Genomic DNA, 21,966 nt, shown 5'->3' with positions numbered 1-21,966 from the left:
TGACCTCACATGTCTCTTATCAGTTTGTCTGGTCTGATAATTAGTTTTAATGAGTTAATCGTTCTGTCATGTGATCGTTAATATCTGCAGCCGATCGGTTAATTGATCAGTAAATTATTTAACAAACTAAACTAAACGTCTTCATGTTGGAAAAAGGCTTTTATTTTGAAGGAGTCGATGATCTGATCGATCGATCGTCTGTTTAAAGTTTTAAACATTAGAGGAGTTCTTCATCTTCATCATCATCATCATCAGGGTGTGGTGTCAGCTGCTTAGTCAAGTTAAAGCAGAGATGGACAGAGTACTCAACCCCAGTAGCTACTTGAGTAAGAGTACAAATACTACTGATCAAAATTTACTCCGTTACAAGTAAAATGTTACTCGAGTAAGAGTAAAAAAGTACTTGTTTTATCCAAAAGTAGCTTTTAAATGTACTTTAAGTAAAAGTCAGAGTCAGAGTAAATGTCTTATTCTTCACATCAATGAATGACTCTAATAGTTTGTAAATGAATGTAAGGAGCTTTTAACTCTTGTTAGTGAGAATGAACTCTTTGAAAGCAGCTGCACTGATGTGCTGCTTTTAGGGGTTAGGGTTTCCTTCACAGACAAACACAGCTTGTGTCCAATAGGATTTTAGAAAAAGACCTGAAAGTAACCAGTACTTTTCAGCCTTCCTACTAATTAACTCCAGTAAAAGTACAAATATTTGTCTTGGAAATGTATTCAAGTAAGAGTAAGAAGTACCAAAGAAATCTAATACTCAAGTAAAGTACAAATCCTCTGGATATGTACTACTTAAGTACAGTACTCAAGTAAATTTGCTCCGTTAGTGTCCACCACTGAGTTAAAGCAGTGATGGTCCAGAACCAGGACCTGGACTAACCTGGACTGGACTTGGGTGTCGTCCAACAGAACGTCTTTACCTCTGGTTAAAGTTGCTGAGTCAGATATTGGTCTGATGACATCACTATGACATCACCAGACAGGATGACATCATCACTACGACTCTTTTTTTATTGTAGTTTAACATCATTTTAACTTTTTTCTTCTCAACTTTATGAATAAAAGTTCAGTGAATCCTAAATCCTAAAGACGCACAGTCACCATGACGATGACGACGATGATGATGATGTCATGATGATGTCATGTCCACAGAGCCATGGAGAGGAAACTGGATCTGTCTCGTTTGTCCGACGAGGAGGCGAAACACGTGTGGGAGGTGATTCAACGAGACTTCAACCTGCGCAAGACGGAGGAGGAGAGGCTGGGGTAGGTGTGTGTGTGTCTGTGTCTGTGTGTGTGTGTGTGTGTGTATGTGTGTGTGTGTGTGTCTGTGTGTCTGTGTGTGTGTGTGTGTGTGTGTGTGTGTGTGTCTGTGTCTGTGTGTCTGTGTGCCTGTGTGTGTGTGTGTGTGTGTGTGTGTGTGTGTGTGTGTGTGTGTGTGTGTGTGTGTGTGTGTGTGTGTGTGTGTGTGTGTGTGAAAGGCGTCGTTGTGTCACAGCGGATCACGTCTCGGTCACACGGACGAGGCTGCAGCAGAAGACAGGAAGCTCACAAAGATCCCACTGTTTCCACTGAAGACTCCAACTCCCATCAGCCCCTGGGGCAACGACTCCCACTGTTTCCACTGAAGACTCCAACTCCCATCAGCCCCTGGGGCAACGACTCCCACTGTTTCCACTGAAGACTCCAACTCCCATCAGCCCCTGGGGCAATGACTCCCAGACAGGATGTTCCAACAGACACTGACGATCAATAACATTGATCAGTGACCAGTGAACACAACACTGACGGATGGATGATGTCATTATCAGAGGAAATGACATCATCACAAACCACAGTGACTGATGGTGCCTTCATGTGCTATGGTAATTATGGTAAATACCAAAAGGCGATGTGAAAAGTGCACATGAACACCCTCTCATGTGGTATTTTCCACTGCGCAGCTCGTAGAATGTTTTGATGCCCAAGCTGATGAGATGAGAATAACCTTTGACCTTTTCAACATGGCGGCGCGCAACTGTCATCCAGGCAGTTCCAGTTTTTAAGACAGCTGGATTGTCTTGCTACAGGCAGTGTAGTATGGCAAGCCTTTAGAAAACAGTTAGCGGACATTCACTTTATGTATGCGTGCATGTAAAAAACACTTTTAAAAAGCTAGCCAAATAGCCAGTGCTAAATCTCCATTAATATTAATATTTACCGTTTGAGTTTTGATAATTCATCTTCTTGCTGTAAGAGATGAATTAGGCAATCCAAGATTGTTTTACCCAAGTAACAAGTCTGAATCTATGTGTCCACCACCTTTATTTTCTCTGTACAACAACAAAAGCACGTGAACACAACACACTGGTTTACCATCTGTACCATAGCACATGAAGGCAGCATGAGACAGCTCCGTGACTCTGGTCACATGGTCATGTGGTTGTTTCTGGCCTCAGTGTGAATAAAGTTTGATGAAGTGTAGCAATTGGGAACTATGAACCCTCAGACTGGACTGTCAGGCTCGGTTCTGTGCTACCTGAGTCTAATGGAGCTCTAATGGCTCATTCACACACATGTGCTGCACATCTGTCCTCATCACACAGCTGTTCAGGAACCTGTGTTGTACAAACTTTATTGACAAAGTTATCTTGTCTTATTATCGTTTTGTTGTTGGATTTTCTTCTATAGCTCAGTGTTGTGCTGTTGATTTTACATTTCTTGTCTGAGTCTGATCTCATCCTGGGATGTTCGGCCTGAAGCAGATTCTAATAGACTGTGTCTCTGTTCCAGGGACTTGAAGACGAAGATCGAGAAGGAGGACACAAAGCGGGAGCTGCTGGGCGCCGAGAGCCGCGTGTCGGACTCGCTGTGCATCCGCTGCCTGCAGCCGTTTAAGTTCCTGGTCAACAGCAAGCGCCAGTGTCTGGACTGTCACAGCTTCACCTGCAAGTCCTGCAGCCGCTACAACAAGAAGGAGCACGGCTGGGTGTGCGACAACTGCCGCATGACCAGGTGAGGAGGGGGCAGGGGGGGATTTTTGATTTTATTTGTTTTTTTATAGCAGTGTTTTTCAACCTTGGGGTCGGGACCCCACATGGGGTCGCCGGAAATGTCTAGACTTTAGACTTTTATATTTTAGACTTTAGACCTTTATTGTCCTTGACTTTTATTTATTAGTAATTGATTAACTCATTGAGTGCCAGCCCTTTTATAAAATGGTCAGTGCCATGTGCCAGCGTTTCGGGGCATTTTGAGTAATATTTCAAGATCCACAGAATATTTTGTACTATGACTCTGAAAACACCAAACAGCTCAAAGGAAAGAGGAGACTCTCTATTTAACTAGGGGAAAAAACATTTGTTTGTTTCTTGATTTATCTTAAATTGAATAGAGCCTGGTTGCACCAAAAAGACCCCTTTTTTTCCTAAAAAGCTGAGAAAAATGCGTTTTCGTGAAAGAGAGTCTCAAGAAAAACAGTGATTTATCTGTTTTAATTTTGGCTTCAAAAACATGTAAGACATCTGAAAATTTCATTTCACATGTTTTTTCATTGTACAAAAAAAAAAAAAAAAGACATATAATGGCACCCAAGCGTTGTATTTTGATTGACGTATACTGTATATACGTCAATGGCACTCAATGAGTTAAACAAAAATTACTGATAAAAAATAAAAATAAATAAAAATAAAAATATTCTTTGAACTAATTATTGTTCTTTTAAAAATGATGATTAAAAACACCACACACACAATCTTAAACAACTGTACAAACAGCAAAATTACTAAATTGTAATACGTTATATATTTCTTACTCATTGAATTTTCAGTTTAGTTTTTTACTACCTTTTTAAAAATGTGTTTTGAGTTAATATTTTTGTTATTATTAGGTAATGTGTTCCATCCTATAATGGCTCTGTATATTACAGTATGTTTTAAAAAGTTTGTTCTTGGTTTAGGTGCCAGTAAATGATCATATCTTGATTGTCTGGTTGGATATTTGTTGACATTTCTGCTGAACACTATCTGGTCTGAGAAATATTGTGTTTTTTTTTGTTTTTTTTTACTGTTAATCAAATTCCTCATGAAAGTTAGGAGACTTAATTTTAGTCTGTCTTCAACCAGAAGTCATGATAAATTCCGATGCATTTTTAAGATATTTGCATGCAGTGAACAACTGAGAGCAACTCTAGCTGCTTTGTTCTGTGCAATTTGAAGTTTTCTAATATCTTTGGTGGCTGCAGACGACCAAATAATAATGGGGCAGTAATCCAGATGGGACGACACTAGAGCCTTGATTACTTGATTCAGAGTATCTGATTCAACTTGGAACATTGTCTTGTCACTGCGATACTTTTACCCGTTTTCTTTATAATGTGATCAATATGTTCTGACCATGAAAGTCAGAACATATGTCATTGTTGTTGATGATGATGTCGTTGTTGCTGCTGCGTACAGGGTGTTGAAGATGGGGACTCTGGGTTGGTACCATGACAACGTCAGAAACCGATTCAAACGCTTCGGCAGCGCCAAGGTGATGAGGTCACTGTACAAGAGGCTGAACGGAGACGGTGAGTCATCACAGCTGTACCACTCACCTGACCTGACCTAACCCTCACCACCTGTTCACAGTGGTGGACAGTAACAGAGTAAATTTACTTGTACTTTACTTGAGTATTAGATTTCTTTGGTACTTCTTACTCTTACTTGAATACATTTCCAAGATAAATATTTGTACTTTTACTGGAGTTAATTAGTAGGAAGGCTGAAAAGTACTGGTTACTTTCAGGTCTTTTTCTAAAATCCTATTGGACACAAGCTGTGTTTGTCAAAGAAGGAAACCCTAACCCCTAAAAGCAGCACATCAGTACAGCTGCTTTCAAAGAGTTCATTCTCACTAACAAGAGTTAAAAGCTCCTTACATTCATTTAGAAACAATTAGAGTCATTCATTGATGTGAAGAATAAGACATTTAATCTTACTCTTACTTTTACTTAAAGTACATTTAAAGGGACAACGAGGAGTTTTGGAAAAGCGAAAGCGTGAAATTCTTTGACCGGCGCAAGACGGACTCATGTTTTCATTCATCAAGAATTAAAGTCAGAGGTTGGAAGACGATCACATACCGTCGTAGTTCCGACCATAAACGGTGATTCGGCGGCGTTATTCTCATGACTCGCCACGAACCGCCACCACTAATAATAACAAAATAACGATAGAGACAAAACGATATATTTATCTAAAATGGGCCCATTAACAAGTGGTAACGTAGATTCATCCACATTAATATGAGACTTTTTTTATAACCAAATAGAAACTCCTTGTTGTCCCTTTAAAAGCAAGTACTTTTTTACTCTTACTCGAGTAACATGTCGACTGAGCTACTTTTACTTGTAACGGAGTAAATTTTGAACAGTAGTATTTGTACTCTTACTCAAGTACTGGGGTGGAGTACTCTGTCCATCTCTGCCTGTTCCTCACCTGTTCACCTGTTCACCTGTCTGTTTCCTCAGGTGGCCGTGACGACGACACTCAGAGCATGCCGGATGTTCACAAGTGTAAGTCAACGATAACAACAACAACACACCAACAACACAACCAGCTGCAGGTATGTGATGCTGCTCTGATGTTCTTGTACCTGCAGACATGTACAACGGCGCCGAGGACGACCCCGGCGAGGCCGAGGCTCAGCGCTACAAAGTGGTAAAGACGTGAGCAGAGCGCATAGATATATATACTGACTAGAGGCCGCCTTCTGCTTCTCAGCGTACGTCAATAGCGCCGCCATCTTGGTCTGGGGTTTCTGACCATAGACATTTAGTGTATATGTCTAACCAGCAGTCAGACACTGTAGAACATATTTCAGTGTATTTATGCATGTGGGTGTGTGTCTGAGTATGTAAGTGTATGTTTAATACATTAAAGGGACAACGAGGAGTTTCTATATGGTTATAAAAAAGTCTCATATTAATGTGGATGAATCTACACTTGTTAATGGGCCCATTTTCGATAAATATATTGTTTTGTCTCTATCGTTATTTTGTTATTATTAGTGGTGGTGGAAATGCTGGGCGAGCCGACCAGTGTTTCCTTACTTTCGGTTTCGTGGTGAGTCATGAGAATAACGCCGCCGAATCGCCGTTTATGGTCGGAACTACGACGGTATGTGATCGTCTTCCAACCTCTGACTTTAATTCTTGATGAATGAAAACATGAGTCTGTCTTGCGCCGGTCAAAGAATTTCACGGTGCGCGGAGGCTCATAAATGTAGTGTGAAAATGCTTCGCTTTTCCAAAACTCCTCGTTGTCCCTTTAAAAAAACATTTTTCAAAAATTTCCAATTTTTTTTTTGTTTGTTGTTGTATCATAAATATATGTCTGACATTTATAATAAACCAAACGGCTTGAAAATCGGTTGAATATTCGGTGAGTTATGGCGATTTTAATGGTTGATAGACCTCTAATGCAGGAAGTAGACATGGCTTCCCCCTGACCAAGATGGCCGCCACGTTGACGCATTCCACTCAATAAAGTTGCCTGGGAACGCGGCATCTAGTCAGTATATATATCTATCAGTATATACACTGCTCAAAAAAAATAAAGGGAACACTTAAACAACACATCTTAGATCTCAATTAATGAAATATTGCAGTTTAAAATCGTTATAGTAGAGTGTGTTGAGAACAAAATAACATAAAAATGATCAATGTAAAAATTATCATCTCAGGTTGATTTCACACGGGTGTGATATAGATACTTATCAGTAAGGTGACGTCACGACGCGTTCCACCTGGCCGCCGCCATGCTGGGTACCGAACACTGAGTTAACCTCTATTCAGCTCAGTGCAGCCACAGCCTCTCTGACCAGAAGACTGCTGCCTGATGTAGTTTGGATATGGATATTTCTCATTCTGATGGCCTTGCCTTGAAAGCACACACCATTTCTGCTGAGACGAGCTTTGACAGCGCGGTGCGCCGCTCTCTCTCCCGTTAAAAGTTAATCTAGCTCACCCAGCGGACCTCTCTCTCTCTCTCTCTCTCGCTCGCTCTGTCTCTCCTCCAAATACACGAAAAGCCAAATCAAATCAGAAATGCGTAGCCCACTTCTTTTTAACTCACAGACATTTATTTTCATAAAGTAATAAAATATCTGGACATTTTGCCATCGTTAACATTGAGACAAAAGGCTGCAGGAATGGAAGAAGAATTCGGCAAATCATCTTATCACGCAAAAAGTCACAACAAACAGGTTTTGCACAATGGTTTGCACAGATAAGTCTTAAAATATGTGCAACACCTTCTCATCACAATCCACACCATCTACACAGTTATGTTATCAGCTGTTATTAAAACCCAACTCATCAGGACGCGATGACCACCACTGACATTAAACAAACCGTTAACAATTAATAATCCACACTCAAACCGAGGCAACAATAGTGTTAACTGTACTCAACAAGCTGTTATTACAAGGTTTACAACAGATATGACAGACAACCTGGGCCGTGTGCGTGTATAAGAAAGGGGGGAGGGAGGGAGGGAGGGAGAGAGGAAAAGTAGGTAAAAACCTGCTAGCTGCTAGCTGTTAGCTACCGTAGCTCAGGCGTCGGTCTCCCGTCAGGTAAAAGCTGCCGTTTATTCCTCAGATGAAGCTCATGTTTAGCCTCTCCGGTACAGTTATCCATCACTGCAGTTGAATTAGCCGCTAAACTGCTGGACGCTAAAACCGAGGGGGCGTCTGTGTGTTTACAATTCACGAAAGCAACGTGAACCTACGTGCTGCTCAGACTCAGTAGAGTGAGGCAGCCTCCCTTGGCGTACATGTCTCCCAAGCTGTTTAATGACGGTAAAAAATGAAACAGAAAGTAAATATCCTGCATAGTTTCTCTTTTCTGTGCTGCGCTGATCAGAGCGGCGTCCCTACCTAGTGTATTTTACTTAGCAACGATCTGTTAAAAAGGAATAACAGACTGTTAAATGCAAAATCAAGATGTAAATAAATATCAGAAATATCAATAAATTATCGGAATACGACATTCAATAGTGCCATGTAATAAAAAAAGGTTTATCCACTATTTTTGTGAGATTTGATGTCACAGCCATGGATGTATTAGGTCACAGCCCATAGACTGCCTTTGGAAGTCGGTACCCAAGATGGCGCTGTGACCGGCTGCGAACGCTGTGTGACGTCACGTGATATCTATCTATACTTGGAGTTATGGTGCGTTCCAGGCAGGCTTTTTAACCCGTAAGTCACGACTTCAAGTCAGGAGTTTGTAGCGTTCCAGGCAAGTTACGAGTTACGAACTGGGAACTGGGAGTAGATCGATCTAGTACGAGTTCACAGGTGGGAAGTTACGAGTTTGACTGTACGTTCTAACGGGTAACCATAGGAACAGGTCGGAAAAATACGAGTTACGGGTTGCCTGGAACGCACCATTACAATGTGTTGTTAAAAGGGATAGTAGCATTTTTTAAAAGAGGTTTTACCTGAAAAAAAATACACAGTTCCATTGTTCGCTATATAGGCCGCGAAAATAGGCCGTTTCTTTGGGTCCATTCACAACACTGTATGTTGTAAATCTCTGGGCAGGACTATTATGGGCTGGCGTTGCTAACGGGAGGAGTGCAGAGAGTCTTCTACTGCAATTAAAGTACTTAGGAGCTATTTGTAGATCATACAACCCCACTTAAAAAAAAATGCTACTATCCCTTTAAGTGTTCCCTGTATTTTTTTGAGCAGTGTATATCTATGAGCAGAGCGCAGGTGAGACGGCGCCGGTGTAACAACTTCCTGTTGTGGTTTCAGATGAGGAAGAGCAAGCGGCTGCTGTCGGTTCATCCCATGGACTTCGACTCGGAGGACTACTTCCCCCACTCCCGGCGCCAGTCGGTGCAGGTAGGTCACACACCGGTCTCACACCGGTCTCACACCTGTCCACGCTGCTCATAGCCCCGCCCACTCACCTGGATTCACCTGGGACTGTTGCAGCAGATGCAGGAGGAGCGGTGTTACCGTAACGACGTGGACTACGACGCCCACAACCACCGCTCCAACCGCAGGAAGAGTCTGGACCGCTACGCCATGAGACCTGGTCAGTCCACGCACACACCTGTATACACAGTACACACAGTACACCTGTACACTTTATGTAAAGCACATTGAGTTGCCTTGGTATGAAATGCGCTATATAAATAAAGATGCCTTGCCTTGCCTTGCCTTACACACATACACTTGTACACACCTGTATAGACCTTTTCAGAGAGTATAAACAAATACAGGTGTTACCAAGGATACTAATTAAGGCTCCATTCCATTTAGTGTACCAGAGCGTTTTCTAATGAGCCACACCTGTCTTTGTTTATACTCTCTGAAAAGGTCTATATACTACACCTGGACATGTGCAGCAGTGAGAGCGTCTAACTACTTTGTCTGTGATTGACTTCAGTTTGTTTGTCTGTGTCGCCCTCTGCTGCCTGTTGGAGGAACTACAACTACAACTACAACTACAACTAAAGGAATAGTTCACCCAAAAATGAAATTCAGTCATTGTTGACTCCCCCTCATGCTGATGAATACTCCGGAGTAGTTTTTTATTCCTCAAAGTGCATCTGGAGACCTGGGAGGCCGGTTCCTAGTCCAACCAAAACTTTATATGAGAGTAATAAAGAAATAAAACCTCACAAAAATCATTTAATATTCCTCCACACTGCTCGTCCACTGCAATCCAAGTGTCCTGAAGGGAGATATTCCAGAGTTTACTAGAAACTACATAATTTAGGACATTTTTACAGCCTAAACAGTCCTGGATTGAATTTAAAACATGACTGGCCTTTCCTCAATGTCATAGTTTCCAGTAAACTCTGGACTATATCCCTTCAGGACACTTGGATTGCAGTGGACGAGCAGTGTGGAGGAATATTAAATGGTTATTGTGTAGTTTTATGGACGTTTTTTGTGTCGGGCGCTAATAGCCTACTCTCATATAAAGTTTTGGTTGGACTAGGAACCGGCCTCCCAGGTCTCCAGATGCACTTTGAGGAATAAAAAACCACTCCGGAGTATTCATCAGCATGAGGGGGAGGCAACAATGACTGAATTTCATTTTTTGGTGAACTATTCCTTTAATCTTTAACTGTTTTGTCTGTTTTTAATTTAATTTAACCTGGATTTTGTGGTTTTGTTTTATTCCTCCACCTTCAAATGTGTGATGTCAGACGACTATGGCGACAGCCGGATGGTCCGGACTCGCTCTCTGTCTAAGATCAGTTCGTCGGTTGCTCGGCAACAGTACGTGGACACCTCTGACGAGGAGGAGTACCAGCGCTACGCCCCCGTGTACCAGCAGCCGCCGCACCGCCGCAAGAACAGCCGCGCGTCGTCGCAGGAGAACCTGGGTCAAGGCCCGCCCGTAAGAGCCGCCGGCCAATCACAGCGCTGCGTTGTCACCTGGCGACTGAACGTGACGCTGACGGTTTGTTTGTCTCTGACCTCAGATCAACGAGCTGAACAAGCGCATGTCAGCCATCGAGAGTCTGCTGAGCCGCCTGGAGGAGAAGATGACGCCCGGCGATGAGGTGACATCATCGGTGACACGTGTCCTCCCGCCCTCGCCGCCGGAGACGCCGTCCTGATCTCTATGTCCCCGTCTGTGTCCGCAGGACGCCGGCCCCTCGGCGCCCAGCGAGGAGGAGAAGCTGCGGAGGAAGCTGAGCCAGCTGGCGGGAAACCTGAGCGACGGAGCGTCGGACGACGAGGCCAAGAAGCCCCTCCCCCTGGGGAAGGTGGGCGGGGCCCGGGCGCCCGTGGTCACGCTGGACTCGCTGAAGGACAAAGACCTGAGCTCCTCCAGCGACGAGATGCCCACGCAGGCCCAGAAGGTAGGACGGCTCAGACCAGGTCCGGTCCAGAGTCCAGGTCCTGTATCTGGTCTCTGGTCCAGGTCCGGTTCAGAGTTCAGGTCCTGGATCTGGTCTCTGGACCAGCTGGTGTTTGTGATGAGGTCACAGCATGGCTCAGCTTGTCCCCAACAAGAAGCTCCGCCCACTAGTGACATCAGCATCACATCGTCTGACAGAGTAGACAATAAGGACAGGGACAAGGAGTCCAGACCAGCCTGGACCAGTCTGGATCAGTCTGGACCAGTCTGAACCGGTCTGAACTGGTCTGGACTGGTCCACTTCAGTCTGGTCCAGGTCTGAGCTGGACTCCGTTTGAACTTTGAAAGGTGGAAACCACAACTCCTAATGAACAGAGAGACTAGAGTCTAAACTAAAGACTAAACTAGAGACTAGAGACTAAACTAAAGACTAAAGACTAGAGTCTAAACTAAAGACTAAACTAGAGACTAAACTAAAGACTAAAGACTAGAGTCTAAACTAAAGACTAAACTAGAGACTAGAGACTAAACTAAAGACTAAAGACTAGAGTCTAAACTAAAGACTAAGCTAGAGTCTAAACTAAAGACTAAACTAGAGACTAGAGACTAAACTAAAGACTAAAGACTAGAGTCTAAACTAAAGACTAAGCTAGAGACTAGAGACAAGAGACTAAATTAAAGATCAGAGACTAGTGACTAAACTAAGGAATAGAGACTAGAGTCTAAACTAGAGACTAGAGACCAGAGTCCAGGGACTAGAGACCAGAGACCAGAGTCCAGAGACTAGAGACCAGAGACTAAAGTCCAGGGACCAGAGACTAGAGACCAGAGACCAGAGACCGGAGACTAGAGACTAGAGTCCAGGGACTAGAGACTAGAGACCAGAGACTAGAGTCCAGGGACTAGAGTCCAGAGACTAGAGACCAGAGACCAGAGACTAGAGTCCAGGGACCAGAGACCAGAGTCCAGAGACTACAGACCAGAGACCAGAGTCCAGAGACTAGAGACTAGAGACCAGAGACCAGAGACCAGAGACCAGAGACCAGAGACTAGAGTCCAGGGACCAGAAACTATAGACTAGAGACTAGAGACTAGAGACCAGAGACTAGAGACTAGAGACTAGAGACTAGAGTCCAGGGACCAGAGACTAGAGACTAGGGACTAGAAACTAGAGACTAGAGACTAGAGACCAGAGACCAGAGACCAGAGACTAGAGTCCAGGGACCAGAGACTAGAGACTAGAGACTAGAAACTAGAGACTAGAGACTAGAGACTAGAGACCAGAGACCAGAGTCCAGGGACCAATCAGAACCTGAAGGTTTCTACTTGAGCCTGTTGAGTTTCCTCTCAGCTGTGAACCGGCTTCAGAGGGAACGTTCTGATAATCAACCAGCTCGTTAACGCAGGTCCCACCTCTAAGGCGACACTGACCTCCCCGTCCTCCCCCCTCCCCCTCCCTCCCCCGTCCAGACGCAGGACCAGGTGTTGTGTTCCAGCTGCTAACATGTGTCCCTCTGCGTGTGGCTTTCAGAGATCGACAGCCGCCGCCCTCTGTGACCTCACCACTGAGGTGCTGAGAACCATTAACGCCACAGAGAACGCGGTGGTCGAGCTCGGCCTGTCAGAACCCGCCCCGCGCCCCCACTTAGTGGGCGCTGACGCAAAGCAGGCAGATGATGCGTTCAGGGAACTTGAGGAAAATGTAAGCTTCAAACATCAACTGCCCCCCACTCCCCCTTAAAGGGATACGCCAACATTTTTTTTTTTTACGTGTCTTGCCTCACTCCCAAGTCCATGACCAGCAGAGAGACGCATCCTTTCGACTGTGCGTGCAGTAACAAGGGAGATAGAGCCGTATTGCCCGTAATTAGCTTAGCTCAAACACTGGAAGTGTATAGGTAGTGTTAGCCTGCCTCCCACCTAAAGTCGCTAATTAGCTTAGCTCAAACGCTGGAAGTGTATAGGTAGTGTTAGCCTGCCTCCACCTAAAGTCGCTAGCCTAATTAGCTTAGCTCAAACGCTGGAAGTGTATAGGTAGTGTTAGCCTGCCTCCACCTAAAGTCGCTAATTAGCTTAGCTCAAACGCTGGAAGTGTATAGGTAGTGTTAGCCTGCCTCCACCTAAAGTCGCTAATTAGCTTAGCTCAAACGCTGGAAGTGTATAGGTAGTGTTAGCCTGCCTCCACCTAAAGTTGCTAATTAGCTTAGCTCAAACGCTGGAAGTGTATAGGTAGTGTTAGCCTGCCTCCACCTAAAGTCGCTAATTAGCTTAGCTCAAACGCTGGAAGTGTATCGGTAGTGTTAGCCTGCCTCCACCTAAAGTCGCTAATTAGCTTAGCTCAAACGCTGGAAGTGTATAGGTAGTGTTAGCCTGCCTCCACCTAAAGTCGCTAATTAGCTTAGCTCAAACGCTGGAAGTGTATCGTTAGTGTTAGCCTGCCTCCACCTAAAGTCACTAGCCTAATTAGCTTAGCTCAAACGCTGGAAGTGTATAGGTAGTGTTAGCCTGCCTCCACCTAAAGTCGCTAATTAGCTTAGCTCAAACGCTGGAAGTGTATAGGTAGTGTTAGCCTGCCTCCACCTAAAGTTGCTAATTAGCTTAGCTCAAACGCTGGAAGTGTATAGGTAGTGTTAGCCTGCCTCCACCTAAAGTCGCTAATTAGCTTAGCTCAAACGCTGGAAGTGTATCGGTAGTGTTAGCCTGCCTCCACCTAAAGTCGCTAATTAGCTTAGCTCAAACGCTGGAAGTGTATAGGTAGTGTTAGCCTGCCTCCACCTAAAGTCGCTAATTAGCTTAGCTCAAACGCTGGAAGTGTATAGGTAGTGTTAGCCTGCCTCCACCTAAAGTCGCTAATTAGCTTAGCTCAAACGCTGGAAGTGTATAGGTAGTGTTAGCCTGCCTCCACCTAAAGTCGCTAATTAGCTTAGCTCAAACGCTGGAAGTGTATAGGTAGTGTTAGCCTGCCTCCACCTAAAGTCGCTAATTAGCTTAGCTCAAACGCTGGAAGTGTATAGGTAGTGTTAGCCTGCCTCCACCTAAAGTCGCTAATTAGCTTAGCTCAAACGCTGGAAGTGTATCGGTAGTGTTAGCCTGCCTCCACCTAAAGTCGCTAATTAGCTTAGCTCAAACGCTGGAAGTGTATAGGTAGTGTTAGCCTGCCTCCACCTAAAGTCGCTAATTAGCTTAGCTCAAACGCTGGAAGTGTATCGTTAGTGTTAGCCTGCCTCCACCTAAAGTCACTAGCCTAATTAGCTTAGCTCAAACGCTGGAAGTGTATAGGTAGTGTTAGCCTGCCTCCACCTAAAGTCGCTAATTAGCTTAGCTCAAACGCTGGAAGTGTATAGGTAGTGTTAGCCTGCCTCCACCTAAAGTTGCTAATTAGCTTAGCTCAAACGCTGGAAGTGTATAGGTAGTGTTAGCCTGCCTCCACCTAAAGTCGCTAATTAGCTTAGCTCAAACGCTGGAAGTGTATCGGTAGTGTTAGCCTGCCTCCACCTAAAGTCGCTAATTAGCTTAGCTCAAACGCTGGAAGTGTATAGGTAGTGTTAGCCTGCCTCCACCTAAAGTCGCTAATTAGCTTAGCTCAAACGCTGGAAGTGTATAGGTAGTGTTAGCCTGCCTCCACCTAAAGTCGCTAATTAGCTTAGCTCAAGCGCTTTTTTTTTTTTTTTTTTTTGATTGAATGAAGTAGCAACGTATAGCCTATCTAAATACGCGTATGAGTAATCAGAGAACAGTAGGCTGTTTACGCTACTTTTTAAAAGGAGTAAAGTCATTTAAAACGAGGAGCGTGCCGAACCGAGCCGAGCCGAGCCGACACTGTGCAGCCCAGGACAGGTGCTGAAGTGCGGATGAGAGGAGTGGACAGACCGGGCAGGAGCAACCAGCCCAGAGGCGTCTCGTCGGTCCTCGGCCGACTTTAACGTCACGAGACACCCGCTATATTTGCATAGAATATTTTTTGGCAACCAGAAAAACAATGTTTGACCCGGCGTTTATTTGGGATAGGCGTTTAATATAAAAAATATTTTGCTACACTCGGCGGTTAATTGGGACCGGCGGCAATTTGGGACTCGGCCATTATTTGAAGTTTTACGGTAGGTAGTGTTAGCCTGCCTCCTACCCGAAACCAGCAGTCTAAGCTGATTTCATTTTAGCTATAAACTCTGTAAATATATCACTTTATCAACATTTCAAACATGTTTAGGTGAGAAAGTAGCCGTTTAGATCAGCAGTGTGTCGTTAATTTGTCTAAATACCAGCTGTTTACAATGTTGTTTGGACGAATTCGGCGCTACTCAAGCTAGCCGTTGTGACCAACGCACTCCGGTTACTTTCACAAAATAAAACACCCGTTCCCCTTTACATACAGAAAACCATGACGAATTTGTGCTTTTGAAATAGCAAGCTAAGCTACCCTCGATGTAGCTAGCTTGAACCAAAATAAACCGTCTTTGCTTGAACCCTCCGTTTTTTTTGACCGATCTCGTCCCGTTACCGGCATTTGACCGCTCACAGGGCTTGACGCTAAGCTTTTTTCCAAGTAGCACTGTGCTACCATGCTGAAAAATTTAGTAGCACACAACATTTTTTAGTAGCACAATAAAAATTTTGTAGTTTTGGTGAAAATATCATTTTCAAACAAATAAAGTAGATTTAGCCTATAATCCTAACCCTGTAGACTAATTTTTTATGTTTTAACTGGCTCTTTGCCTTAACAAAAATCAGGAAAGACAAACAAGGCAAATATGTGTGAGAAAATAGAATATTTACAACCAATATTAGTTTTTAGTTTTATGCTGTATGTGTGTGCATGTGGCCCAGGGGTGGGGGTATTGATGAGCAGTGAACCTATATTTCCCTCAGTATAAAAAGCTGAACATTACATACAGGGCTCTACACTAAGATTTTTTAGGAGCACAATGAAAAATGTTGTAGCAGGCTGTTTAAGCCTTAAATAATGCTGAGGGTCCAACATGACCCATTTTTACATTTGAGAACAGTAAAAACACCAAACATGTTTCCTCAACAACCTGTCACACAAGCAGCTCCATGTTGCCCCTGTGTGATGTTCAGGGACAGGTCAGACAGGGAGCTTTGAGGTTGAAGTTTATATGAATGTTGCACTGTGAGACTGTGACCACATGTCAGCTGTTCTCACCGCGACAAGCGTTTTTTTTTTTTTTGATAGCTCCGCGGTAGCCTCGGAGGCCACGTACCACCTAAGGGCTTCCTTCACCTGGGGCAGAGCTCCGTGTGAAACAGTAGGAGAGACACAGCCCGAGACTGTGTACCGGAGGAAGAAGCAGGTCGAACGTGCACGGAAAAAAAGCGCATCGCACCGAATGTGCGCTGCTACGGTGTCGCCTTGGCGTGCATGACGCGCGTCTACCTTGAAAGTAATGTGCGGAAAAGACGTTACATCTGAACGGCCCCGATGTAGGCTACACAAGCTTTAATCAATGCGGCGGCCAAAATCACCAAACAGGCAGGGGGGGGCGGGGCGGGGGAGATACTGCTCACGTTAAACAGCATGCAAAGCGGTGCATGCAGTTTCTGTCCGAGTCGCACTGATGTGACTGAATGCAATTTTTTATTCGCACGGGCTATTATCAACTCGTAAATGCGAGCAAAACTGTCGCACTGTCGAGCCCTGGCTCAAGGTGCCTTACCGGACAGTTTTGTCAGCTCTGAGACGAAGATCGGCCCGCCGGTTTCCGTTTAGAGTTGCTGAAGAGTTTCTCTGATGATTTTAGGTGGAGGCAGGATACACTTCGTTTGAGCTAAGCTAATTACGGGCGATACGGCTCTATTTCTCTATCTCCATGGACATGGACATGGGAGTGAGGCAAGACACGGAAAAAAAAATGTTGGTGTATCCCTTTAACCTCTGTGTAAAGGCCACGCTAAGCCCCCCCCCACCCCCCACCCCCACCCCCCCGCCTTGTCTGAAGCATGACACAAACGTCTTGACTGGCTTGACCCCCCCCCCCAACCGCCCTGCAGGGCCGGGGACCAGCTGGTCCTGGTCCTGGTCCTGGTCTTGGTCCTGGTCCTGGTCCTGGTCCTGGTCCTGGTCCCGGTCCCGGTCCCGGTCCTGGTCCTGGTCCTGGTCCTGGTCCTGGTCCTGGTCCTGGTCCTGGTCCTGGTCCTGGTCCCTCAGCAGCAAGTGTGCGTTAGTTAATGACTGTGAATGATGAGGTGTCCCAGCAGGTCACCAGGTGCGTCCTCTCGCCCGTTGCAGGTCTACATGGCGGCCGGTCAGTCCTACGAGCTCGAGTCCAAACTCCGCAAACTGGAGCGCAGCGCCAAGAACCACTTCGGAGGGACCACGGACTCGGAGCTGTCGGAGCTGGAGGATGTGGTGGCGCTGACGGCCGCCAGAGTCCAGAGCGCCGAGAGCGAGGTGGGTGGACTGCAGTCTCCTCTTCTTCTGCTCTTTAATCCAGCGGTTCTCCAACTTTTATATCAAGGACCAAGAGTACCCGTATGCAGGGACAAGAGCGCCGGCATTAGCTCAGCTGATCCATACCGGAAGTCACGACCGGAAGTTGCTCTTCTTCGTGTGTATCATTTCTCAGATAAAAAAAATAACTCAGTAACTCAAATGGTCCATGATAAAATATTTTTTTCCAGCGGATATCTTAGTTACAACATGATTGAGCTAACTAAATATTTTTTTGCATGGATCGTTTATTAAGTTATTAAAAAACGCTGCTAACGGCTAACGGTTAGCGCCGCTGCTGCTGACAGCAGACCAGGAGAGAGAGAGAGAAAAAAGAAATGAAATGTCTTTGGTGGGTGCTTTGGTTGGGTTTAGACAATGAAGAAAGGAGTTGGTTAAAGGAGCATTATTGCAAATACAGCAGTAATAGCATAAAACAAGCTGAAATATGCAAAAGATAGGTCGGGGGGAGCCATAACTAAATTTAAAAAAAAAAAAAAAAAATCGCCAACAGTATAGTGTCCGTGGGGCAAATGCAGAATTTGTCTTTGTTATGATCCAAGCCGGCCCGGCGCTTGCTGCGTTCGATTGCACTCGGAACTGGCAAATCCGACCTCCGAACCGGAAAAATGCAACAGTAAATTGTAATGTAGCAGTGTTAGGCTGCTTACAGTCACTGAATCGTCCCACTGCAGTCTGCACGTCACACCAACGATCATACATTTGTAGGGGGAAGTTGCAGTTGCTGTTGTTGCCGTTGTTGTGGTTGTGCGCGAGTAGAGCTGCCGCTTCCACTAGCGAGTTTTCTTTGATCCTTTCGCGCGATTGCACGTTCATTCAGCCTGGTGAGGGAGGAGGAGGGAGGAGGGGGGAGGAGGGAGGAGGGGGGTAGGGGGAGGACTAAACGAGGCTCCTCTCTCTCTCTGACAGCTGCCCACTTGTTTATATCTGATATGCTCCGCCTGGCTCCATCTAGTGGCCGAATTAAGAATTTGGATTTGCGATAATGCTCCTTTAAAGCAGAAGTAAGCGATCCGGTCGTTTTCGCTAATGCTGCGTTCCAGGCAGGCTTTTGAAATCGTAAATTACAGCTTCAAGTCACAACTTACGACTTTGTAGCGTTCCAGGCAACCCACTCGTGTTTTTCCGACCTGTTTTACCTGTGAAAGTCACTATAACGGCCACTCGTAACTTCCGACCTGTGAACTCGTACCAGATCAAACTGATACAACAGGTCGGAAAAACAGGAGTTACGAGTTTCCTTGAACGCACCATAACAGTCCTCGTCCCTGCGTCGCCACATTCACGGCATCCCTTGGCTGCACATACAGCCCTGCATGCCGTTCTCTTTCCTCATTGGATAAAAACTGTAGGATATGATAAATGTTTTCTCCTCGACTCAGAACAGAGCAGAGTGACTGACAGACCCGTGTTTCGGTCCAAACACTCTATGTAAGTGATTGCTGTCGGAAGATACAACTATTTAAGACTTATATTAACACAAATATATCACTTACTTCTGCTTTAAGTTTAGTAAAAAGACCAGGAGACAGGCCAGAGAGAGAGAGAGGGGGGGTTCTTAGAATAACATAGAAATAATATACACGAAGAAAAGCAACTTCCAGTCGTGACTTCCGGTATGGATGAGCTGAGCTATGGCGGCGCCCTTGTCCCTGCACACGGGTCCCTCTCTCAAGGACCCTAAACTGACACAAATTAGACCACGGACCCCCATGGGACAAAACTTTGAGGCAAATACCAGAAATACAAAAATATTAATTTTTGGAAATATGGGAGAGAAATGGTAGAGAAAATTGTTACAATTTCTCCAAAAACATTTTTAGGAAAAAGTGGTAAAAAATTTTCTCTCTCTTTTTTTTAATTTTAGAAAAAAGTGGTAAGTTTTTTTTTTTTTTAAAGAAAAAAAATGTTTTAGAAGCAAATTCTCAAAAAAAGTTTTTAAAAAATTCTAGAGAAAGAGGTAAAATAAAATAAAAAGTTTAAAAATTCTACAAAAAAGTGGCAAAAGTTCTCAAAAAAAAAGTTTTAAAATAGATTCTAGAAAAAATAATGGTAAGATATCTCAAAAAGTTTTTTAAAAATTCTAGAAAAAATTGTAAAATTTCTCCAAAAAGAAGTTTAAAAAACATATTAAAAAAAGTGGTAAAAAATTCTCAAAAAATAAATAAATACATAAAAAGTTTAAAAATGGTAGACAAAAAGTGGTAAAAGAACAGAGTTTGAAAATAAATTCTAGAAAAAGTGGTAAGATTTCAACCAAAAGTTTAAACATTTCTAGAAAAAAGTGGTAAAAATTAAAAAAAAAATTTAATTCTAGAAATAAGTGGTAAGATTTCTATTAAAAAAAGTTTAAAAATTGTAGAAAAAAAGTGGTAAAAGTTCTTAAAAAAAAGAGTTTGAAAATAAATTTTTGAAAAAAGTGGTAAGATTTAAACCAAAAAAGTTTTTTTCAAAAATTCTAGAAAAAGTAGTATAATTTTCTCCCCAAAAAAGAAAGAAAAGTTAAAAAAAAGATGTAGAAAAAAGTGGTAAAATTTCAATAACAGGTTGTGGACCCTTGAACCCTCTCCAGGACCGCTGTGGGTCCTCGGACCACACGTTGAGAACCAGGTCTTTATTTCCAGCAGCTCCATGTTGATCCATGACTCTGGTTCTCTGCAGGTTTCCGACATTGAGAGCAAGATCGCCGCCCTGAGCGCCGTCGCCTCCAAGAAGAAGGTTGGTTTCTATGACGATGTTGATGCTGATGATGCTGCTGCTGCTGCTGATGATGATGATGATGATGCTGCTGCTGCTGATGATGATGATGATGATGATGATGATGTCGTGTCTCTGCAGGTCGGTGGATCTCACCACCAGAGGAAGAAGTCCACTCAGGATTTCTCCAGTAAGACATCCTGAATCCGTCTGGACATGGTCGTCACGGTAACTGAGGTCTCAACACAAACAGTACTTATTTTATTCTGAATTTTTTTTTTTTCTGGTTTATTTCAGAGGCGAACGGAGCTCAGTGGAAATCGAACATGTTCTGAGCAGGAGAACCAACAGAAGTTCATTCATAAACACACACATGTTACACACACACACACACACACACACACACACTGCTGACCAACATGGCGGCAGCAGGTGAAGATGATGATGATGAGGAGGAGGAGGAGGAGGAGGAGGAGGAGGAGGAGGAGGAGGAGGAGGATGAAGATGAAGATCATCCACATCCTGGTCCTTTGAAGAGAAAATAAAACAAACACTGAAACTTTATTTTAAACACATGAAGTTTAATGAGTGAACGTTAAAAATGAGATTTATCCAGATAAATTAAGTTTAATAAAATAATATAAAGTTAAATTAGTGATTTGTTCCTGTTCATGTCAAATTTGATCAATAATAATAAATAAATGATGATGGAAACAATTCTTTGGTATTCTTTCTTCTTGCTTTAATTGATTGACAGCTGATATGATGATGGAAGCGTGTTACGTTCAAAGAAGAAAAAAAAACTGTTTTTTGGAGTAATTCATTTCTGAATCATCGAGACATTTCAAAAGAAGAAGTTCCCACCGGTCAGTTCCTCCTGGTCCTTTTTATTTGTTGATTAATTACTGACAATTTTAGTCTGTTTTATTCAATATGTTAATAAATACATGGAAACATTTAGAAATGTGTGTGAATGTTGTAATGTCACATCTGAACTTTTCATTCACTAAAATCATGAGTAAAAGAGTAAAACTGTTGATTATCCTGCTTTTATTTTGAAAACTTTACAATTATGAACATAACAAACCTACTGTTGTGCCAGGGGAAGAGAAATATATAAAAGTATTAATATACAAACAGTATATAATTACCATGTAGGCCTATATAAAAAAAATAAAAATGCATTGATGTAAAGAAAATCATATTAATTAAATAAATATTTATCCAAAATAAAATTTGTTTTTAACGCTTTTGGTATTTCAAGTCCATTGGTGTTGGTGCCGTAAAGTTTGGTTTTCTGTCAGTCCATTTTTTGTGTATATGAAATTTTCCTAAAAAATAAAACAAGTTGTACAAAGAAAAGTAAATCATTATCCATTTGGTTATTATCAAAGTAAAGAAAAATGTCCTTTTCATGTAGATGTATTGAGTGACCAGTTTTCTTTTCCATGAAGTTTTGTACATTCAACCAAAACATTTGAGAATATAAACAATGAAAAATAAATGTACAATGGATTCATCAAATAAACCACAGAAATCACAGGAGTAGGCCTAATCAATATCGAGTTTAAATCTTTCTAATGTTTTTTTTTTTTGCAGGATAAATTTTATTTTGAAAACCTGAACTTCCTGTCCGTGTATAGATGTGCGACTTGACCCCAAGCGCATCCTCCTCCTCCTCCTCCTCCTCCTCCTCACTGCAGTCCGTCCTGTGTGATGTGTTCACGGACACCTGCCTCTCACCTGACGCCGTGACCGTGGTTACTTCACGGACCTCCCGGTAAAAACAACTTCCGCTCTGCTGCAGCTTCACCGACAGAGACAATGGCGGATTAACGAGCTTAGTTACCGGAGCTTCACCGGAGCTGTGACCGACGCTGCGGCGCCTGGAGACGGCAACAGGCTCCGGTTCCTCCGGTGGCGACGGGAGAACCGGGAAAAC

At 43.5% G+C, this 21,966-nt stretch overlaps 1 protein-coding gene across 3 annotated transcripts; it reads left to right on the top strand.

Annotated features, from left to right (window-relative positions):
* Positions 1 to 1,153: 1,153 nt before the first annotated feature.
* mlpha (melanophilin a) lies at positions 1,154 to 20,441 on the top strand. 3 transcript variants are annotated; one of them, XM_085794358.1, is made up of 15 exons: positions 1,154 to 1,269; positions 2,776 to 2,997; positions 4,440 to 4,552; positions 5,495 to 5,539; positions 5,626 to 5,684; positions 8,791 to 8,880; positions 8,977 to 9,076; positions 10,200 to 10,393; positions 10,479 to 10,559; positions 10,644 to 10,862; positions 12,393 to 12,563; positions 17,106 to 17,267; positions 19,989 to 20,045; positions 20,166 to 20,214; positions 20,322 to 20,441. In XM_085794358.1, the coding sequence occupies exons 1-15, from the start codon at positions 1,160 to 1,162 to the stop codon at positions 20,357 to 20,359; spliced, it is 1,710 nt and encodes a 569-aa protein (XP_085650484.1). In that variant the 5' UTR covers positions 1,154 to 1,159; the 3' UTR covers positions 20,360 to 20,441. The 3 variants fall into 3 exon arrangements, with proteins under 3 accessions (XP_085650484.1, XP_085650478.1, XP_085650491.1); XM_085794352.1 differs by having other exon boundaries at positions 8,974 to 9,076; XM_085794365.1 differs by lacking the exon at positions 12,393 to 12,563 and having other exon boundaries at positions 8,974 to 9,076; positions 20,322 to 20,440.
* The last annotated feature ends 1,525 nt before the right edge of the window (positions 20,442 to 21,966 follow it).

The sequence above is a fragment of the Trachurus japonicus genome, chromosome 2 (genome assembly GCF_045865225.1).
Source record: "Trachurus japonicus isolate A0001 chromosome 2, Traja_1.0".
Lineage (NCBI taxonomy): Eukaryota > Metazoa > Chordata > Actinopteri > Carangiformes > Carangidae > Trachurus > Trachurus japonicus.
This window is presented reverse-complemented; position numbering and strand designations above follow the sequence as displayed.